This window comes from Chinchilla lanigera, unplaced genomic scaffold (assembly GCF_000276665.1).
Source record: "Chinchilla lanigera isolate Chin_1 unplaced genomic scaffold, ChiLan1.0 scaffold00015, whole genome shotgun sequence".
Lineage (NCBI taxonomy): Eukaryota > Metazoa > Chordata > Mammalia > Rodentia > Chinchillidae > Chinchilla > Chinchilla lanigera.
Window position 1 is genome coordinate 11981899 of NW_004955416.1, and position 18343 is coordinate 12000241.

An 18343-nucleotide genomic window follows, 5' to 3' on the forward strand; every position below is an offset into this window, starting at 1 on the left:
TTTTTAGAGCTTTTGCTCAACACGGTATTCCCTAAGTTTTTTAATCTTAGGCACCTTTTCTAATATGGACATGCCATAAAATCTGTGGCTGAGGAAATGCTGACTGAGGGCAGGGCAGGTTTGAGCTTGTCCTGGACGTTTGGGAAGACTGCAGGGACAGAGCTGCTGGGAGGGTTCTGAGGGTTTATCTGGCCATTGCTCTTGTCATTCCTGCTAGGCAGAGAAGGAAGGACAGCTGGCCCTGTGGCAGCTGCCCTGATCTAGGACAGGAACAGTACTTTTTATTTGGTACCAGGAATCTAACTCACGACCTCGGGCTTGGCAGGCAGGCACTGTGCTGTTGAGCTATATCCCCAGCTGAAGTCCATTTTATTTAGCCTAAAAGTCCTACAGGGTTGCCTGACTGGCTGGGCTGGTCCAGATCCTCCTCCTGCAGGAATGTCGACCCCTCATGGGTGGCTCCTGATTCTGACTTCTTTGGCTCTCGAAGGTTCACAGAGTGTTTCCAAACGGGCTGGCCTCCCAGGAAGGGACGATTCAGAGGGGCAATGAGGTCCTGTCTATCAACGGCAAGTCTCTCAAAGGTGCCACACACAGCGATGCTCTGGCTATCCTCCGCCAAGCTCGGGACCCAAAACAAGCTGTGATTGTCACACGGCGGACAACGCTGGAGGCCACACCAGACCTGAACTCCTCCACTGACTCTGCAGCATCCACTTCAGCTGCCAGTGATGTTTCTGTGGAATCAAGTAAGCTGTCCCAGCTGTGGAACCCTGGAGGGCCACACAGCCTGGACCACACGGGGCCATTGCTGGTGGGGCTGCACAGCGATTGCTGAGATGTGTCTGGGTGGACAGGGTGTGTGCTGGGCTGGAACAGCAGCCAAGGTACCTGTGGCAGGAGAGAAGGGGTCTCTGACACGACCCTTGTTTCTTTAGCCGAAGAGACCATGGTCTGCACAGTAACACTGGAGAAGACGTCTGCAGGGCTGGGCTTCAGCCTGGAAGGAGGGAAGGGCTCCCTGCAAGGAGACAAGCCTCTCACAGTCAACAGGATTTTCAAAGGTGCGGAGTGGTCTGCTGTGGGCATGGGGACAGGACCAGAAGGTGCTTGAAGCCTTTGGGCCTCACTGGTTTCTCAGTGACCCATGTCCTCTTGAGAGCCATGTCTTTGGGACTCAGTTTTGGTTTTTCAACCTATCCTCCTTTGCTCAGACATCCCCTTACCTCCTCTGCGATGCTGGGTCCTCCTAAGCAGTCGGGGTAGGTTTGGTCCCACAGGGCAGGGCCAGGATCAGGTGAGGCTCCGGGCCGAGGCACAAGAGTTCAGGGAGCACCACATGGACAGTCATCAAGATCGATCCAGTTCCCATGCAGTATTTTTTAAGAGTCAAAACTAATTTTTAAAATCCATGATGAATGAAATATCAAAGTCTTAAGTAGAGTCAGAGTCTGGTGTTACACCCGTACAACTGGCCTGCCTGGCCTCACCCTGTTCCTGAATGTTTCTGCTCCTGCTTATATTTATGTTTGATATTTTGTTCATCATGGCTTGGGGTGCAAGTCAGTCTGACGCTGGGGTTACCTGGATTACCTGGATGTGGATTTTGAAGTCATGAGTGGTCACTTCAACTCCTTCCTGTCCCTCAAGCTGGAAACCCATGGATGGGAACCCCTCAGAGCAAGGAGCCATGGAGCGAGGAGCCCTGGACAGGGAGTCAGGTGGCCTAGGGTATGTCCCAACTCTGCCCCTGCTTTCTGCGGGATATTCCCTTCTGGGCCAGTGGCTCCTCGTCCATAAAAAGAAATAGGGAGGGTGGGGGGTCTAAGGCTCCTAGGACGGGACCCAAAGGGCCTCTCTCCCTGTAGGCCCATGGTGAGCTGGCTTTGTTAGGGGAAGCTCTACAGCAACTGTGGAAACCCAGAGGGTAGACTGAGGGCTGTGTGGGGGTTCCCCAAGAATCCATGTTAACCCCAATTCTGAGAAAGGTATTTTTAACCTCAAAGTTGAGCATGGGTCCAGGATGAGGAGGCTTGGATCTAATATTAGCTCTGCTGCCCTAGTGGCGTGGCCTTGGGCCAGTCACCTCTCCATCCTGGCCATCTGGTCATACCAGGTTCAAACCCACACTTACCCACCACGTAGCTCTGAAGCACTGAGCCAGTTACTTGCATCTCTGGTCTCCTTCCTGTGAGATGGGAGCACAAACTGCTTCTACTCATATATCACTGTCATAAACACAGAACATGTGTACCACTTCTGGCACAGTAACTGCCAATAGATTAACTATATTTTCATTATGATCGTCATTATTTTCCACTCTTTGTAAGATCACGTGTCAAGTGAATGGGAGATTTTCTTTCAGTATAAACAATAAAATAGATACAAGATAAATATCTGCATGTTTTCACATGCAGCCTGGGAAGAATGTGTCCTTTCTGCACAGATGCAGAGGTCTTCTCCAGGAGCCCCACTAAGCCTGATTCTCCCCAGTGCCCTTCCCACCCCACCCAGTGCCAGTGATCCCAGCAGAAGGGGAGGGCAAGGGCACAGGGGGTGAGATATTGATCTGTATCCTCCACTACTTAAGGAGGACACAGTTTCCCAATCTTTCAAGCAACAGTCTGAAATCTCCTCCCTCTGGTGTAGCATGGGCCATAGCCTTCCAAGAACCTCAGAAAGTGTGCAGTGGCAAGCAGAAATACTGAAACGACACCCAGGATTTGGAGGCAGATTTATTTACATTGATGGGCACTGATCAGGATCTTCAAGCAGGATGGGATAAAGCTTTTCTGGCTTGGGCTGAGTCTAAGAACTTCTCAGATGCCTTGTGGGTTTGTTTTGATGACTAGGATGGCTTTCTTGTCATGTGGGACACAGGTGCAGGGCCAAGGTGGGAGAGTTTTTAACCCCCTTATGGAAATTGAGTCCAAGTGAGCTGGCCTTTATCTCAGGATTTTCCCAGTTGAAGGGGTTTATGGCAGCAAATCCCAAGCAGAGGAAGGCATCTTTTTTGCATTGTGGACAGCACAGAGATCTTGCTTAAGGTGATTAACAGTCTATCAGGCTGCAGTGTGGCTGGATACCTGTTTGTACCTCCTGCGACATCTGATAGCAGTGGGGGTTCAGTGAGGCAGCATGGTTGATGTCCAGGCCCAGAGGTGAGTCTTTAGTCTATAACTCTGGGAGGAGAGTTTTCAGAACTTTAGGATGGCAGTTATCTATCTCAGGCTGATGCAGACATCATCTTTTTCTTGGGGAACAGACAAAGTTGAATGTGCAGGGTTAAATAAGAGGGAGGTTGGCTGGCTTGGTGCAAAGGAGATGCCCTCCCGGGCTGTAAGTTTGTGCCTGGCAGAAGGAGCAAGAGGCAAGAGTCCCAGTTGCCCCAATGATGGTTACTTTTTGACAGAGGGAACTTTTGAAGGCCGAGAGTTCTGTTCCATCGTCTACCAGGAAAGTCACAGGTTTACCCCTGACTTTTGCAATGACTGCAGGCTCTCAGGGGCTCAGTTTGATAGAACTTGGTCTGTCCTATCTAGTCAGGCCCAATAGGACACGACTCATTTATCAGAGCTGACAGTCCAATTTTTCCTCAGTCAAAATGTGGAACTCAGAATGAATTGTTGACAGTCAACTCAGGTGTGCATTAAATAATGCCATCTGACCAGGACAGGCACGTAAGCAAAAGGCTCTGGAGAGAGGGCCTCTGTGGCCAAATGCAGGCAATGGCCAGCTGGAACTGGCTCAATCGGCTGGAAGCAGATGAGTCAGAAATGGACAGTGAAGCTATAGGTGCTGGCAGCAATTGTGGCAGCCAATGAGGGTGGCAAGGTGGAATTCTCTGGAAGAATAAGCCTCTTTTTCCTTCTTTTTTCCTTTGAGATGCAGGGAACAGTTTGGTTGTATTTTTAACTCCATAAAAGCCCCTTTTCCTGCAGTCATGGATTGTAGGTTTTAATTAATTAGTTCCCACTCCATCTCCCTACAATGCATGTTGTGTACCCTTTAACGATGGTGCAACAGAGCAAGGGTGGGTGCCCCTCAGAGAGAGACCATTCAGATGGCCACCTGGCCATGCCCCTCAAGGGGACTTATGCATGACTTAGCTAAGGAGGGTGCGAAACCTGTTATGCCATATGTTAGTCACCACAGAGCTGCAGGTGAGGGTCCAATCAGCCACTGTGAGCAGTACTTCCCAGTCTTGGTGCACAAATGAAGCAGCCTATTGCTTACGCTGTCTGTTCCAGTCACTCACACATTCATTCAGCAGGCACTCAGAGGTTAAACATTCCAACCCGCTTCCTGTGAGGGTGGGTGGCCTTAACTAACAAGAGTTGATCAAGCTCTTCTGTACGAACTGAGCAGAACTAACAGATTGACTAACTGGGATGCCTCCAGGTGTCTTATCAGAATGAAGCAGGCAGGCAGACAAACAGACAGATTGTGTCCTCCTCCCTTTGCCATCAAATGTGAGCCACTCGAGCAGGGAGCCAGGAATCCACCTTCAGACCTCTTGAGGGGACTTGAGAATTCTCAAGGTCATGCCTTCCTGTCAGGACCTGGAGAGGTCCTTGCTCCATCTGTGAGGGCCATGACTGGTGACAAAAGAGCTCAGCATGGCCAGTCTTCCTGGCTGATGCACCAGATGCAGTGGCAAGCAGAAACACTGAAATGACACCCATGATTTGGAAGCAGATTTATTTATGTCAGGGGGCACTGATTGGGATCACTCCCAAAATATCAGGTCCTGATCTCTGGTGGTCTAGGGCTTTTATATGATGCACAAACAGGAGGTACAAAGGAGGTACAAAGGTGAGATGGAACAGCCTGGCAGTTCTTCGGATTAGCTAGCAGGATGAGATCATTAGTTACAAGGTAAATTAATGATCATCAGTTTATGAAGCTTGGTACAACGGTACAGTCAGGCATTCTGCATGTTTGGTTATGCTCTTGTGGTTACAGGGGTAACAATTTCTCTTGTACAGTTTTTCCCTTTCAAGAGCAGCCTGGTGTCCCCACTTTCCCTTGAGTATGAGGGGCTCACTCTAGAACCACCAAGCTCCCAAGGGATGGGGTGCTACCCTCTTCCTACTGTCCTGGCTCCTCAGAGACCAAAGTAGAGGATAACTTTTCTTACTCCTGATACCTGAGGAACCCACAATCATCTTCTTCCTAATTTCAGGGGCAGCCTCAGAACAGATCGAGCTGGTCCAGCCTGGAGATGAGATCCTGCAACTGGCTGGTACTGCCGTGCAGGGCCTCACGCGATTTGAAGCCTGGAACATCATCAAGGCTCTTCCAGATGGGCCTGTCACAATTGTCCTCAAAAGAAAGAGTCTCCAGGCCAAGGAGACCTCAGCTGCTGAGGATCCTAAGGCAGGAAGGGCGCTGACACAGAAGCCAAGCTAAGCTGAGGGCACACATGTTCCATAATGCTGATTCTCAGGGTCTCTGCTACCCACCCCCCAGGGGTGTGTCCTGCTGGCAGCTGTTCAGGTCTGGACCTTTTGGGACACCACCCACAAGATGACTGTCCCAAAGCTAGGACAGAGTCATGCTGGGGTGGCTGATACAAACTGTACACTGTATATAGAGAGGGCTTGATGATGTTATGGTGCCACAATAAAATGCATATATTGCAATCTGACAAGTCCATGTCCTGCTCTGCCACTTCCTTCACCATCCACCTGGAGCAGCAACTTTGCTTTTTTGTGAGTCTGACGTGTGGCAGGACTTAGAGAGACAGCTCGTTCCTGTGCCGCTTGACCCCTAGTGGACCACTGCAAGGTTGGGGCAGGAGCCATGTGTAAGACCCTCTCCTCTCAAACGGGAGTGGTTGGGCTGGTGACTGGGAACTCAGCCTTCCACTGGACTCTGGATTAGAGCCAGTCCAGACCTGCCAAGCTTAAGGGGAGAGGAAATGTTGCCGGGTTGTTTTTGGAAAGCATAGCCTGTCACGTAAAACACTGAGAAATCTATTTTTATTTGAATTGGAGAAGTGATCAGTTAGGGTGGTGCCAGGTGATACACCCAGCGAGCTGAGAGGCATGCAAGTGAGACTCTCAGTGTGTACAGGTGTGCCAGGACGGACCAGCATGAACATGAAGTAAGAACTGCCGCCCGCAGCCACCACATGCCACGGGCTGTGCAGTACGTTAAATGGGTAGCTTGGCGATCATGCAGCTCCTATAGCATGGGGCTCTGATGTCGGCGCACAGACGCAGGGACAGTGCCTGGTTTGTGCAGCTGGGTGGTAATCAGGCAGAGGCTGAGTCCTTCCTCCTGTCACTGGTGGAGACAAACAGGCAAAGGTGGTTTTAAGGCCAGAGCATTGCAGGGAAAATACCTCTGAATGCCTGGCCAAGGGGGCTATTAGCTTTGGTTACCTCAAATACCTTACTGCCGAGCTTTGGAGAAGTCAGTGTGACTTAAACAGCCAGCATCCTGGGCCAGTCCCAGTCCCTCTCCAGTCCCTGCTCCTATGAAGTAAGGACAAGGACCACAGACAAAACACTGAAGTACTTCCCAGGCCATTATTAATGACACCATGACAGTGTAGCCTGGGGGGCTTCTCCAGGGCCCGTAAGAGGACAAGAAGCCACTTACTGGTAGTGGACCATCAGAAAGCCCAGCAGGATCCTAGTCCTCTTGTCCACTCCTTGGGTGATGTCAGCACAGCTCGCATCAGCTCACTGTTTTATTCATTCTGAGAACAATGGCTTAGAGAGCTGTTTCCTGCCTGCTGCCCCATTCATGCCATTCTGAGTCATGCTAAGCAGCAGATGAGCAAGAAGATTAGAAACGTGAAACCATTTCTACCAGCTTCGACTTAAGGGAAACACTGAAGGTGAACTTGACCCAACAGTGAAAGGTGTGATTCAATACAAACACATGGCCAGGGCTGGGCAGTGGGGCTACAGAACAGAAAGCATGTGTCCCCTGCCCTGGGTTTCACTACCCCTGCAGATGATGACGTTCCCTCCCAGTGTTCCCCGTCCCTGGTGCGCTTTAGAGGGTCCCTTCCCTCCCACACCCAGCTGCCTTAGGGCTGCCAAGGACACGACACCAGGTGCCTGGTCTGTAGGCCAAGAAGTCCTCTGGTCAGAAGTCACCAAGTTCCTAAAATAAAAGCTCATCCCCTGGAGCTCCATGCTGCACTAAGCATGCTTTCCTTGGCCAACTTCGGAGCTGGCACAGGCACGGCACGTGCTGTTTCCGGTTACCCCCTCCCCAGCTGGGAAACGCGGCCATCCCCACCCAGGGAGACAGTGCACTCTCCTCGGAGCCCTTGGTCTCTGATTCCCACACCAGCTCCACTGTGCCAGAGCTCATATAACACACTACCCTGGGGTTGGTACCAGCACCAACCCACTGTCTTGTAAGAGGTCAAACCAGACTTGCTTTCTGCCTCCTTCTCTAGGGTCCAAAGCAGTTAACCCTGTGCCAGGAAGCATGGTCGGTGCCAGGCACTGTGGGCACAGTGTCCTATGGACCCAGTGATTCGTGTCCTTGAGAGGCTGACCTTCCAGCCAGCTAGACAGGCCTGCACATGGCCCCATCTTGGCAAGACCACTGCCTTTGGGGTCAGGGCCTCACAGAGGAGGCATGAACCAGTCTGCCTCAGGGGACCCAACACTGGACAGGGCAGGCCACACAGCAGGGCTATTCACTGACTGGGAATGAATGAGTTTTAATCAAACACGGTGTCCCATGGAGATTCCCGGGTGAGAGGCAGGAGGTGAAGATCTCACCAGTGCGAATGGGATGCTGAGCTGACGGGAACAGAAAGGGAATGCTTTCCACCTCGGCAAAGAGTCTCTGCAGACCTCCCAGGTGGGGACGGGGCTGTGCTCACCCCAGGGAAGTGTTTCCACCTGGAAGGGTAAAGGGAGGGCTCCGTGCAAACTCCCCCGCAGCCTGGGCTTGGATCCCAGGTAGCAGTATGGGCTTGGATCCCCCGCAGCAGTATGCTTGGATCCCAGGTAGAGCTGGAGCAGTGAACAGCTTCCCCATGCCAGCCCTGAGGAAGGAGGAGCACCTGCTGCCCACAGCTGGCACTCAGAGAATCGCTGCCCACCAAGTGTCCCAAAGAGCAGAAGGCAGCCTTCAGGCTCTCCCAGCCACTGGGACTCCTCGTGCATCAGGGCCGATCTCCACCACCTCTCAAGTGAAAGCTCAGGGGCTGGGGATTTAGCTCAGCAGCACAGCGCCTGCCTGGCAAGCTCGACGTCGTGAGTTCGATTCCTGGTACCGGAAAAAAACCAAAAAAAAAAAAAAAAAAATCAAGTGAAAGCTCAACTGTGGAACTGCTTCACTGCTTTCTGAAGGTTGGCATAAAAGCAGGCCATGCTGCGTGGGAAGAAGGAGTCCACCACGCTCTGTGGCAGGTAGCCGCTGAGGTCGGTCTGGAAGAACGTGATCACCCTGGTCTTGCCGGGCTCCCTGCAAAGACAAGAGGGGAGCTGCGTCAGGAGCCTACGCTTTCAGGCAAGCAGAACCTCGCCCTGCAGAAACCACCACCACAGTGGACACCCCACCTCCTGCTGCCTCCAGGACTCCTGCTTAATCAGGGTGTAACCTGTCCCTGTGTGAGCTCCTCCCATAGCTCCCGAGCTCGAAGGTAGGGAGGAGTCCCTCCTTCCAGCCCAATGAGCTAGTTCTCAGCTTCTGACATGCACCGCAAATGCTTCTGAGAGCTCAGCCCTCCACGATAGGCCCTGGAGGGAGACTTGGATGTCACCTGCCCCTGCCCAACAGGGTGGCACTTTCACTGGGGGACCCAGGCCCTTCCTGGGTCTCTGCGAGGTTACAGCTACTGGCACAGCACCATGAAGGTGTGAAGTACCCTTTCTCCTCTCCTAAGGAGCCATAGGACAGACTGTAGAAGCAGGTGTGAGTTCTACCCGAGCCCTGGAGCAGAAAGGGCTTGCAAAAAAGGGAAACTGTGTCACTCTTAATACAGATTTTTGTTTTGAAAAATAGTTACTTTTCATAAAAATGTTATTTATGCTGACATGAATGCATGCATTACAATTTTTAAAACAAGTATCTCCTAACTTGTCTGGTTTAAATTCAAACATGCTCAATAATAGCAGGTTCGCCCCAGCAGGACAACAGCCCTTTGGGAGCCCCAGTTACACTGAAGGGTGCAATGCAGTCGGAATCTGAGACTTGCGCGTGACTGACTGAGCAGGGTGGACTTGGGCTGGGGGTGGCAGAATCCCTGGGGGTGGGCAGGTCTGTGGTAGGGGACCCTGGGCTGGAAGCCGAAGGCCAGTGTCCCGCCCATGTGGGGAGTGACTGACAGCAACACTTGGCTCTCCGGCTGCAAACAGAAATGTGGGCACCTGGAGCAACAGGGGACTGAAGTGCCTGCCAAAATCAGATTTGTCAAGGGATCCGACTGCAGAGGAACTGGGCAGGTTTTCACCGCCACAAGCCTCACTGTGGCAGGGGCTGTGAAGACCACCTCGCCTTGTACTTGAGGGCAGCTGTTCGAAGCCCCAACTGCACGGCACGAAGCCAGCTCTCAGGTGCTCAAGGGCTCCCAACATCACGCAGGCCAGGGCCACAACATCACCATGCAGCTTTGTCCACAGACTCCCTCCGCCTGCCCAGCCTGGCAGGTGGGGGTTGAGGTAGGGGCAGGGACAAAGTCCCAGGGGTGGAGCAGAAGCAGGCATTTAGGGCATGGCCCGGGAGGAAGTGCTGCCTGTACCTACTCCACCCCTGGGACTTTGCTCTTGTCCCTGCCCCTGCCTCAACCCCCACCTGCCAGGCCAAACTCCCTGTGCTGAAGGTTGTTCGGATGCCCATCCCAGAGTCTCTGCTGACCCCCGGGAGACCCACTCCCACTCACCCTTAACTGGCTTTAGTTTTCTCCAAAGCTAAACATTTGAGAACTATGAGTGTGGACATCTAACTACTCACACTTGGGTGCTGTTTTTCCTTTCCTGTGCAATGAAAGTAAGCCCTGAAGAGGGAAGATATTTTATCTGTTTTGGTAAAAATAGACAAACAGGTCAGTATCTTGAGTTAAAAGCACAGATTCTGAAGTCAGAAGGTTGTATCATTTGCTGGGTTTGTGATCTTGAGTAAGTTACAAGTACCTTACCACCTTTCTGTGCCCTAGTATATTTACCTACAAATGAGGATAATAACAGTGCCTTAAGGTGGTTGTAAGACCGAAAATTAGTTGATTTTTATAAAAGTGCTGACACTGTGCCATCACTTTTGCTACGTGGTGGTGAGGGAATCCATACTGTGCTCTCTCTGCTATAGTTTAAATATGAAGTGTCCCCCAGAGTCTCGTTTCAAGGGCTTGATCCCCGTTAGAGACAGGGCGCAGAGGGCTGACTGGACTGTGAGGGTGCTGGCCTTGTGAGTGGATTAATCCAGTGAGTTCCTGGCTGAATGGGCTGTTAGGAGGTGGGGCTGGAGAAAGCAGGGTGCTGGGTCCAGCGTCCCCTCTAGCTCTCCTGACTCTCTGTTTCCTCACCACCATGAGGTGATCAGCCTCCCTTCTGCCATATTTCTGCCTTGGAGCCAACTGACCATGGACTGGAACCTCTGAAACTGTTAGCTGAAAGAAATCGTTCTTCCTATAAGCTGTGTATGTCAGATATTTGGTCCCAGTAACCAAAAGGTAACCAGTACATCCCTCAAAGGAAGACAGCCGTGGGGTTCTGCCCCCAGGAGTAAGGACTCTGCATCTTGTTCTGAAAACCCCTCTCCAGCAAACCTGGCACCCAACCAAGGTGGCTTTCAGCACCTGACTGTCAGCCAGGGAGGGCACAGACAGGAGGTAGTGGTTAGTGTCTTTAGCCCAAGGCAAGAGACCTTGGGCATCTGTGTCCCAAGGGAACTAAAACTGGTATGTGTTCAAGCATGGCTAGGCTAGTTTCAAACTCAAAGGCCGTCATAAGATGTTTGCAAAGCTAACTTAGCAAAGAGTGCTACACACAGATGGGTGCAGGTGCAGGTCTGAGTTTTGAGTAAAATCCTCTCCACCCAAGCCACTGGGTGGCACTATGGGGAGAACAAAAGCCCTCGCTCTGGGTGTCTGCAGCAAACACTGAGACACACCCACAGCTGTACCAGCAGGTGAAGTTCTTTCACTGTCAACTTGGGTGGTTCACAGATAACTCAGTGCCTTCAGCCTATTTATCACATGGAAAGCTTCTGGTAGAACCTGGCCATGCCCATGAGCACACAGGGAGGCTGCTCAGCTCCAGGATAACTCAGTGTGGGCTTTGATTCCTCCTTCAGCCCTTGAGCTGGGAAGAGACAGGCATGGTACAGAATGTGTGGTAGGGACAGCTATCATCATCATAGCCCCTCAGGCTGGTAGCCAATGCCCAGAGAGCATGGGAGAGACACGGTCAGACCTTGCACTGCCAATCTTCTAGCTTCTGACCCTGGTCAGAGCACTTAATGATCCCAAGCCTCAGTTTCATCATCTGGTAAATGGGACCATGACAATTGTCTAATCAACCCTACATCATAATTAGCTTGTATAACATTTCCCCACAACTCTACTGCATGCCAAGAACTTGGGCATATTATGTCACTGATGTGTGTGTGTGTGTGAAGGGCAGCTTTGTAACAGTGAGGCCTAAGGCATTTTTATTCTTGGGAATTATAGTCAAAGTACCTTATTAGTCAGCTTTCCCATGGCTTGACACAATACCTGACACTCACCACTTAAAGGGGGAGAGGTTTAATTTGAATTACAGTTTCAGGGGATTCAGTCCACGGTCAGCTGGCTCCACGGCAGGAAAATCATGGCAGAAGGGTGTGGTAGAACAAAGGAAGTAGAAGAGGAACAGGAAGTAGAGGAGGGAATGATCCCAGAGAGGAGGAGGCTCAGGACCAGACGTAGATCCCAAAGCCACATCTCAGGACCTACCGAATCAAAGTGACATCCCACCCTCACTCATAGTACCCATCTTCACAGTGTCCGCAGTGAAGACAGTTAGGTCTCAGACAGGTGCCTGTACCCAGGGGTTATTCTTACCCTGGCAGAGGTTCGCAGAAGCACCCACATGGATGGTTAAATCCTCTCACGAATCCTGGCTTCGGGGGACACAATGCATGTTCCACATGGGTAGCTGGAGAGGAATTCCAATGCACACTGAGCAAGAGCTTCAGTCAGTCCAGCCTCCACACTGAAGAGCCTGTGCTCTCAGACCAGGTCACCTGGAGCCCAGGGCAAGGGTATGGGATTCCTCCTACCTACCACAGCCCCTTACGCTTCCTCATGCATAAACATGTACACACATGCATGCTCACACACATATGCACTCACACACACACATGCATACACTCTTGCATACAACTTCTCTGTTTATGAGAATATTAGAAAAAAAAAGCATTCCAGGGTAGGAGGTTTGGGGCTGGGAGGAGAAGCGTGCTCCTTCCAAACCTCAGCTATCAGAGGCAAGGAGGTGTCCCCCATCTCCCCAGGCAGGCTCAGAGGAATGGCATGGGGCCATGTACCAACTGGTGACCAGCATATCCATGGGACAACCTATGAGGCTCTCCTGCCCAAGCCCACGGCCCCTCAGCCCCTTCAAGGCCAGATGCATGCTGAGGGAGGAACCCAAGGCTCAAGTGAGTTCTTTGCTGGTTTCTGGAGGCTGGCCCTTGAGCGTCTGAGGGGTGTGGAGGAGAGCCCAGCATGTCCCCTCACAGCCAGCTGACACCCTTGGATACCACTCACCATTGGAGCTGATGGTGCCATCCTCATATTTCTTGACCAGCACCAAGTCCACAAAGTCCCTGGGAGAAATAAGCTTCATGGCGGCTGAGGGTGTGGAGGTCCTGCTCACGCACAATGTCTGCCAAAGCAAGGGGCCCCATGCGTCTGAGGACCAGACCTCTCCTCCCCACCCTGCCTTGTTCCCTAGGGTGTGGGAAACAGGACACCTTGACAGGAGAGTGACCCTGTGACTTGACCTGAGACATTTGAGAACTTTTCACCAGGTATGCTGGGGATCAGTTTCCCACTTCATCTCCAAGCACCCCGGGACAAGGCTGCACCTGCAGGCAGGCCTCCTCTCCTCCTTACAAAGGGGCACAGGAATCCCCAACCCCAGGCCCATCAAGAATCAGCCCACTGGCACTGTGCCAGAGTGGAAGACTCCCTAAGGTGCCAACGACAACCAGGGGTGCTGATCAAGATGTTAAACCATACACTACACGTGGGGTTAGACTTCCGTGTTTTCCCCTTTCTTAAATCTTCTCCAAGGTGTGGGGTTTGGCCGATTTTGTTCTTTTTGCATTCTAGTATTCTGTAGTAGGAATGGCAGAAGTGATTTTGTAGTATCCCTACAGCCTCTACCCTGGACTATTGCCCCCACATGTCCTGTTCCCCAGAGATGGTACCTGGAACCCAAGAGAAAGAGGACACTGGTAAGAAACACTGCAGGAGGCAGTGTGTGGCACAAATGCAACAAACTCACGGGAGGGCGCTGGGTCCTGTGCACCTTTCCATTCGTCTATCATTCATCTATGTCAGAATCAGAACACTGGAGAAATTTCCAACTCACAATGGGGAATGCCAATCTGTGAGGAAGGGCCTCTCCACATTTCTGCAGTTTCACTAACTGATAAAGAGCTACTGCTTGCTTCTCTGCTTTTTGGCAAACCCCAGCTCACCAATGGCCTGTGCTTTCCCTCCTTTCTGCAGCTGATGTCCACTGAAGGCATATCCTTCTGGTGAGAAGTCTTCTTTTCCATAGACATATGAATTAGGACAAAGACTTCCTAGTCTGCGGAAGATCACGTGGAGGGCTCTCCTTGAAAGAAGAGCAATTATCTCCATTTTGGCTAAACCTGGCCTATTTCCATGTATTGACATGTACAGAGCTGGCTAGGATTTTTCCTTACCCCCTCAACTGGCTTTAAGCAATGCAAATGGTCCAGCTGAGGTGCTAATGTGTAGGCTTTAAAGCAAGGCAACGGGTTAGTGTTACCCTGCCCTGTAGTTCCCAAAAAACATGTGTGAGCCAGGTGGGAGAGAGCCACGCTCCACACAGTCAGCTGGGATCAAGCCTCAAGATAAGAGGCTATGAATTCCTAGGGCATAAAAAATTACATTACGCACAATGTCTGCCAAAGCACCAACTCCAACACATTAGATACTACCCTGAGTTGGGTTATGCAGATTACTCTTTCCGCATACCCTTCTCTCTGCATATTGCAGAAGTGATTTCAGACCTCCTACCTAGCCCAGCTCACAGCACTCAAGTGCTTCCTGCCATTCTCAGAGGCACTCATCCTCCAGCCACTCCCTTCTTCTCAAATTAATAAAACTTGGTTTCGGCACTGGGTTGGGGCCTTTGTTCTGGTTAACCATCACCCTAGCTGGACTTAGGACTCCCTTGGCTCCCCACCATTTTAGATATATAATTGTGCCTTTACATCATGGGTTGCACTGGCAGTGGTAGACTGGAATTAACTTGCTAGAATTCCAATAACTTTTCCATGGGATTACAAATATAAACTTCTCGGACTGCAATGAGCACCGGAAAGGGCTCCCTATACTATTCATCTCCTCCAGAGGTGTGAAACATTTTTCTTTCTTGTGCTTAATAATTCTTCATCAAAATTTGAAATCATGTTATTTTAATAAACTGTATCTTGATCTCATTTTTAACAAAGTCTTACAGTCAAAGGAAATGTATGAATTTTAAAAATAATACCCATCTGTAGGCATATCTATGATGCAAGATGAGGATTTCCAAGAATGAACATACATCATCCTATTAAAATCTAGTAGGCTGCATAGACTGGAAATTTGAATTTAAGAAGTCATACACAACTTCTGAATGGGAAAAATTTACTTATGCATTTTTAAAACAGGTAACATTAAACACAAGTTCACATGTCATTTGGAGTTGACTAAAAATCATGCTATTGCTATGTTCAAAACTGACACTTATTACCTGTCAAAACTGCCCTGCTTTGCAACTTACGAAGATGTAGCTGTCAGCTCAGCATTAGGTGTCAGTTAGATGTGTGGGGATCATGCCTAGTTTCTCGAAAACCCATCAGAGGTATGCAGGCAAAAACATGGAAGACAGGCTTCACATGCTCCAGGGGGCTCACTGGGGTGGGACACGTGGGTGCCAGTGAAGAGGGTCTTGTGAGGCAGTTTGTCCACATTCAGGGACAAACTGGAGTACCCAGCACAGCAGGAAGACCCTGCCAGTGTTGCCGTGCAGCCCCCTGGCAAGCTGGCCTAGATGGCATGGGCAACTTAGCACAGATGAGAGTTTAGTACAAGCGAGTCCCCTGCCATCCTGTGCCCTGAACAAGCTGGGACAGTGAGGCACTTGTAAGGCAGCAATGAGGAAAACGTTCCTCCTGGGGCCAGCATGCAACACTGAGGTGGGTGAAGGCTTAAAGAGAGGCGCTCACCTCCTCTGGGAGGAGGCACCTTGGCAGCTGGGTGTGGGGAGAATGGGGGTCCCTCCAGCTGGCTCCTAGTTGGCCCCTTTACCTCAGTGAACCTGCGTCTGGCCCCCTCTATCTCTGTCAAACGGTTCCCTCCCCCAGGGTTTCACTTAAAGAGCCCTGCGTTGGTAGCACTGACAAAAGGATCCAATAAATGTCATCGCTCATTACCGAATCATCCCTGTGACAGCCGCTTACATTAGCCTGTAATTTCCTAAGCTTTTCATTCTTTCATCCCCACCAGTCACTGTATCAGGACGAAGAAGTACTAATGTGCTAAAAAGACACAAAGTAAGAAAATTCTATATGTGGCCCTCCTGCTGTTACAGTTGTATTTGGTTTTAAAGCACATTAACCAAAGTTTCCTCACCTTCAACTATTTGTGTACAACTATTTGCCTCGTACCTTAAATTTTACCTATCCTATTATTCATTTAGTATAAATGTGCTCATTTTAAAAAAAATCTAGATCACATGGCTTTAAAAGGAAGCTATTTAAGTATTGGAATTGTCCCAGATTACCACTTGCCATAAATCATAGGCAACTACAAAATGTATATACAAGGGACTATTAGATTCTAATTCTGAGCTTGAGGGAGGCTATTCATTTTGTTATAAAGATAAGTGAATATTACACAGTAGCACCCAAGGGAGTTGAACCAGGGTGACGTCCTTACTATGAGATCCAATTTCAGCTTTGACTGTGAAGGACTTGAAATCCCCTTTTCTACCCTAGAGATGTGCACCCATATTTTAGGAAACATCGACCTAAATGCCTGAGATAAGGGGACTGAAGTGTGGATTCTGGGTCAGGGTTTGAAACACACAGCACCCACAGTCTCTCCCGTGGGGAGCTACTTTGTGAGGTTTCACAACATCCCCTGTGTGAACACCCAGCAGGTGCCTGTCAGATGTCAGAATCAAGATACCATTCAAACTGTACAGGTCAGCAGTGCTTCCCCAGTGGCACTTTGCTTATTATAGTTTGGGCCATTTTTTTTTTCCTGCACTGTGTAATCAAAATCAGGCCAGACTTTAAAGCTGTAGAGGATCCCAGGGCAGGCTTATTAACACCTAAGCTATCTACTATGGGAGCCAGGAGCTCCGTGTGGCTATTTGAAATTAAACAAAATTAATTAATTTCCTCAAACTATGTACCTTCTAATGCTCCATGCCACATAGGACTCATAGCTACCATGGTGGACAAAGCACTCATTAAACATTCCCATCACTGAAGAAAGTTCTGGTGGACAAGGATAGTCTTGACGGAGTCCACGCTACCAAATGGGACACTAATCCAGAAGGTGTTGCCTGACACAGCCCACAGAAGGCAGAGGAGGCTGACTCCTGGGCAAGTGTCTCTCTGTCCAGTGAAGCTGAGGAGCCATATCCAAGCGTCAGCTCAGTGTCCGGGATGTCTAGGTACCCTCTGTCCCTCTTCAGCAGCTACTGCTATCTATACTCTGTATGTCACACTGCCTCCCACCTGTATACAGGGCACCCTTCCTGCCAAAAGGTGTCACAGACCCTCCCAGAGGGGCTGGGATCAGGTTCCCACAATGGCAGCACAGACACTGTCTGTGGGTCACATGCTGGGGGAACTTACATCGGTGATGCTTTCGATAACTTCAAAACTGGTCACATTCTCATCCCATTTCTCTCGAAGGCCCCCAGCAGCTGGCTTTATGCAGTCCCACACCTCCTCTAGGGTACCACAGAGAACTCCCTCTCCTCGGTACCTGGAACACAGACAGGAATTGGACCCCAGGCATCAGTCACACTTGTTATTCTGAGACCTACTGAGGGCATCCAGGCCATGTCCCTCAGAGCTCTTCAGGACTGGCAGGCCGAGGGCAAGCCGAAGAGCCCTGCCTGTCTCCCCTCGGGGCTTCGAAGTGGGCCATAAGCTTTCTCAAGGGTATGGTTGGCTGGAAATGATTCGGTTGCGAACAGAAGTTGGTGATTTTTGGAAGACACCTGGCGCGTGGATCACAGGGTGCAGGGTGGATTGGAGCCTTTCAGGAAGCAAACCCAGAGACACCAGGAAGGGTGTGGCCGCTCCACAAGCTTCGAACAGGATGTGCACTTACAGGCTCCCTGCAAACTCCACAGATGGCCTCCAGGAAACTGAAACTCCATGCTGTCAAAAGGCACAGAATCACAGAACTTTAGAGCTAGCTGGGCTCTGGGGGAACTCCTGGCTCAGTCTCTACTGCAGAAAAGGGGTCAGAAGCCTCAGGAGATGTGATTCTCCGAGGTTCCGACCCACACCTGGCGCAGTGGGATGAACGCGGCGCAGAGGGTGACAGAGAATTTCCCTGTTCAAATCACCTTGAAGACCACCGCGCATTTTGTTTCCTCACGCAATTTGTTCAAAACCGTGTCAAGTAAGGAAAACTGTTTCCTGCCACCCCTGGGATGACAGAGGCGGGCGCACAGGTGGAAGGAACGGAGCGAGCGAGGGCTGGGAGCCTGCAGCGCGCGCCAACCTCGCCACCACCCACGCCAGGCTCGTCGGGGAGTCATTTGTCTGGTGGAGCCCGATGCCCACCTTCCGGAGCTACTGCGAACAGGCGGCCCACGCTGACCCATCCGGCTGCCCTCTCCGTCCTTCCGGGGCGAGAGGAAAGGCAGGGCCTGGGGCTGGGGACCCGGACCCCCGGGAGCAAAGTCTCGGCCACCCTTCCCGCCCGGCTCCCCACTTACGCCTTCCCGGCAACTCTTCCAGCCGGACGCGTCTCGCCGGTACTGGACCATCTTCGCCGCCACCGCCTCGCTCACCTGTGCGGCCACCGCCGGGTCCATGGTTCTGAGATGCGCGGGCCGGGACCGGAAAGCCTGGTGCTGGGCGGAGCCTCGGGGCCCTTCCCCCGCTCCGGATT

At 51.1% G+C, this 18343-nt stretch overlaps 2 protein-coding genes across 5 annotated transcripts in view; one reads left to right on the plus strand and one right to left on the minus strand.

Moving 5' to 3' along the window:
* Positions 1 to 5650, plus strand: part of Il16 (interleukin 16) — a 111232-nt gene extending 105582 nt beyond the window's left edge. For all 4 annotated transcript variants that reach the window (XM_005381442.2, XM_005381443.1, XM_005381444.1 and 1 more), the window contains 3 exons: positions 491 to 749; positions 939 to 1064; positions 5186 to 5650. In XM_005381442.2, the coding sequence (XP_005381499.1) occupies positions 491 to 749; positions 939 to 1064; positions 5186 to 5412 (612 nt within the window). In that variant the 3' untranslated portion in view covers positions 5413 to 5650. The remainder of the gene's footprint in view (positions 1 to 490; positions 750 to 938; positions 1065 to 5185) is intronic.
* Positions 5651 to 7673: 2023 nt separating this feature from the next.
* Stard5 (StAR-related lipid transfer (START) domain containing 5) lies at positions 7674 to 18328 on the minus strand. Its single transcript, XM_005381450.2, has 6 exons — positions 18168 to 18328; positions 17552 to 17601; positions 17068 to 17200; positions 12725 to 12842; positions 12020 to 12113; positions 7674 to 8445 (listed from the first exon to the last, which is right to left on the minus strand). The coding sequence occupies exons 1-6, from the start codon at positions 18264 to 18266 to the stop codon at positions 8298 to 8300; spliced, it is 642 nt and encodes a 213-aa protein (XP_005381507.1). The 5' UTR covers positions 18267 to 18328; the 3' UTR covers positions 7674 to 8297.
* Between the last annotated feature and the right edge of the window lie 15 nt (positions 18329 to 18343).

Excerpts from the sequence above, each read along its gene's own strand:
- Stard5 (XM_005381450.2), bottom strand. The coding sequence starts at position 18,266 with ATGGACCCGGCGGTGGCCGCACAGGTGAGCGAGGCGGTGGCGGCGAAG. Across the intron at positions 17,602-18,167 it reads GGAAGAGTTGCCGGGAAGGC|CATGGAGTTTCAGTTTCCTG; the intron begins GTAAGTGGGGAG and ends GCCTTTTGACAG. Across the intron at positions 17,201-17,551 it reads GTGGAGTTTGCAGGGAGCCT|GTACCGAGGAGAGGGAGTTC; the intron begins GTAAGTGCACAT and ends TCTGTGTTCCAG.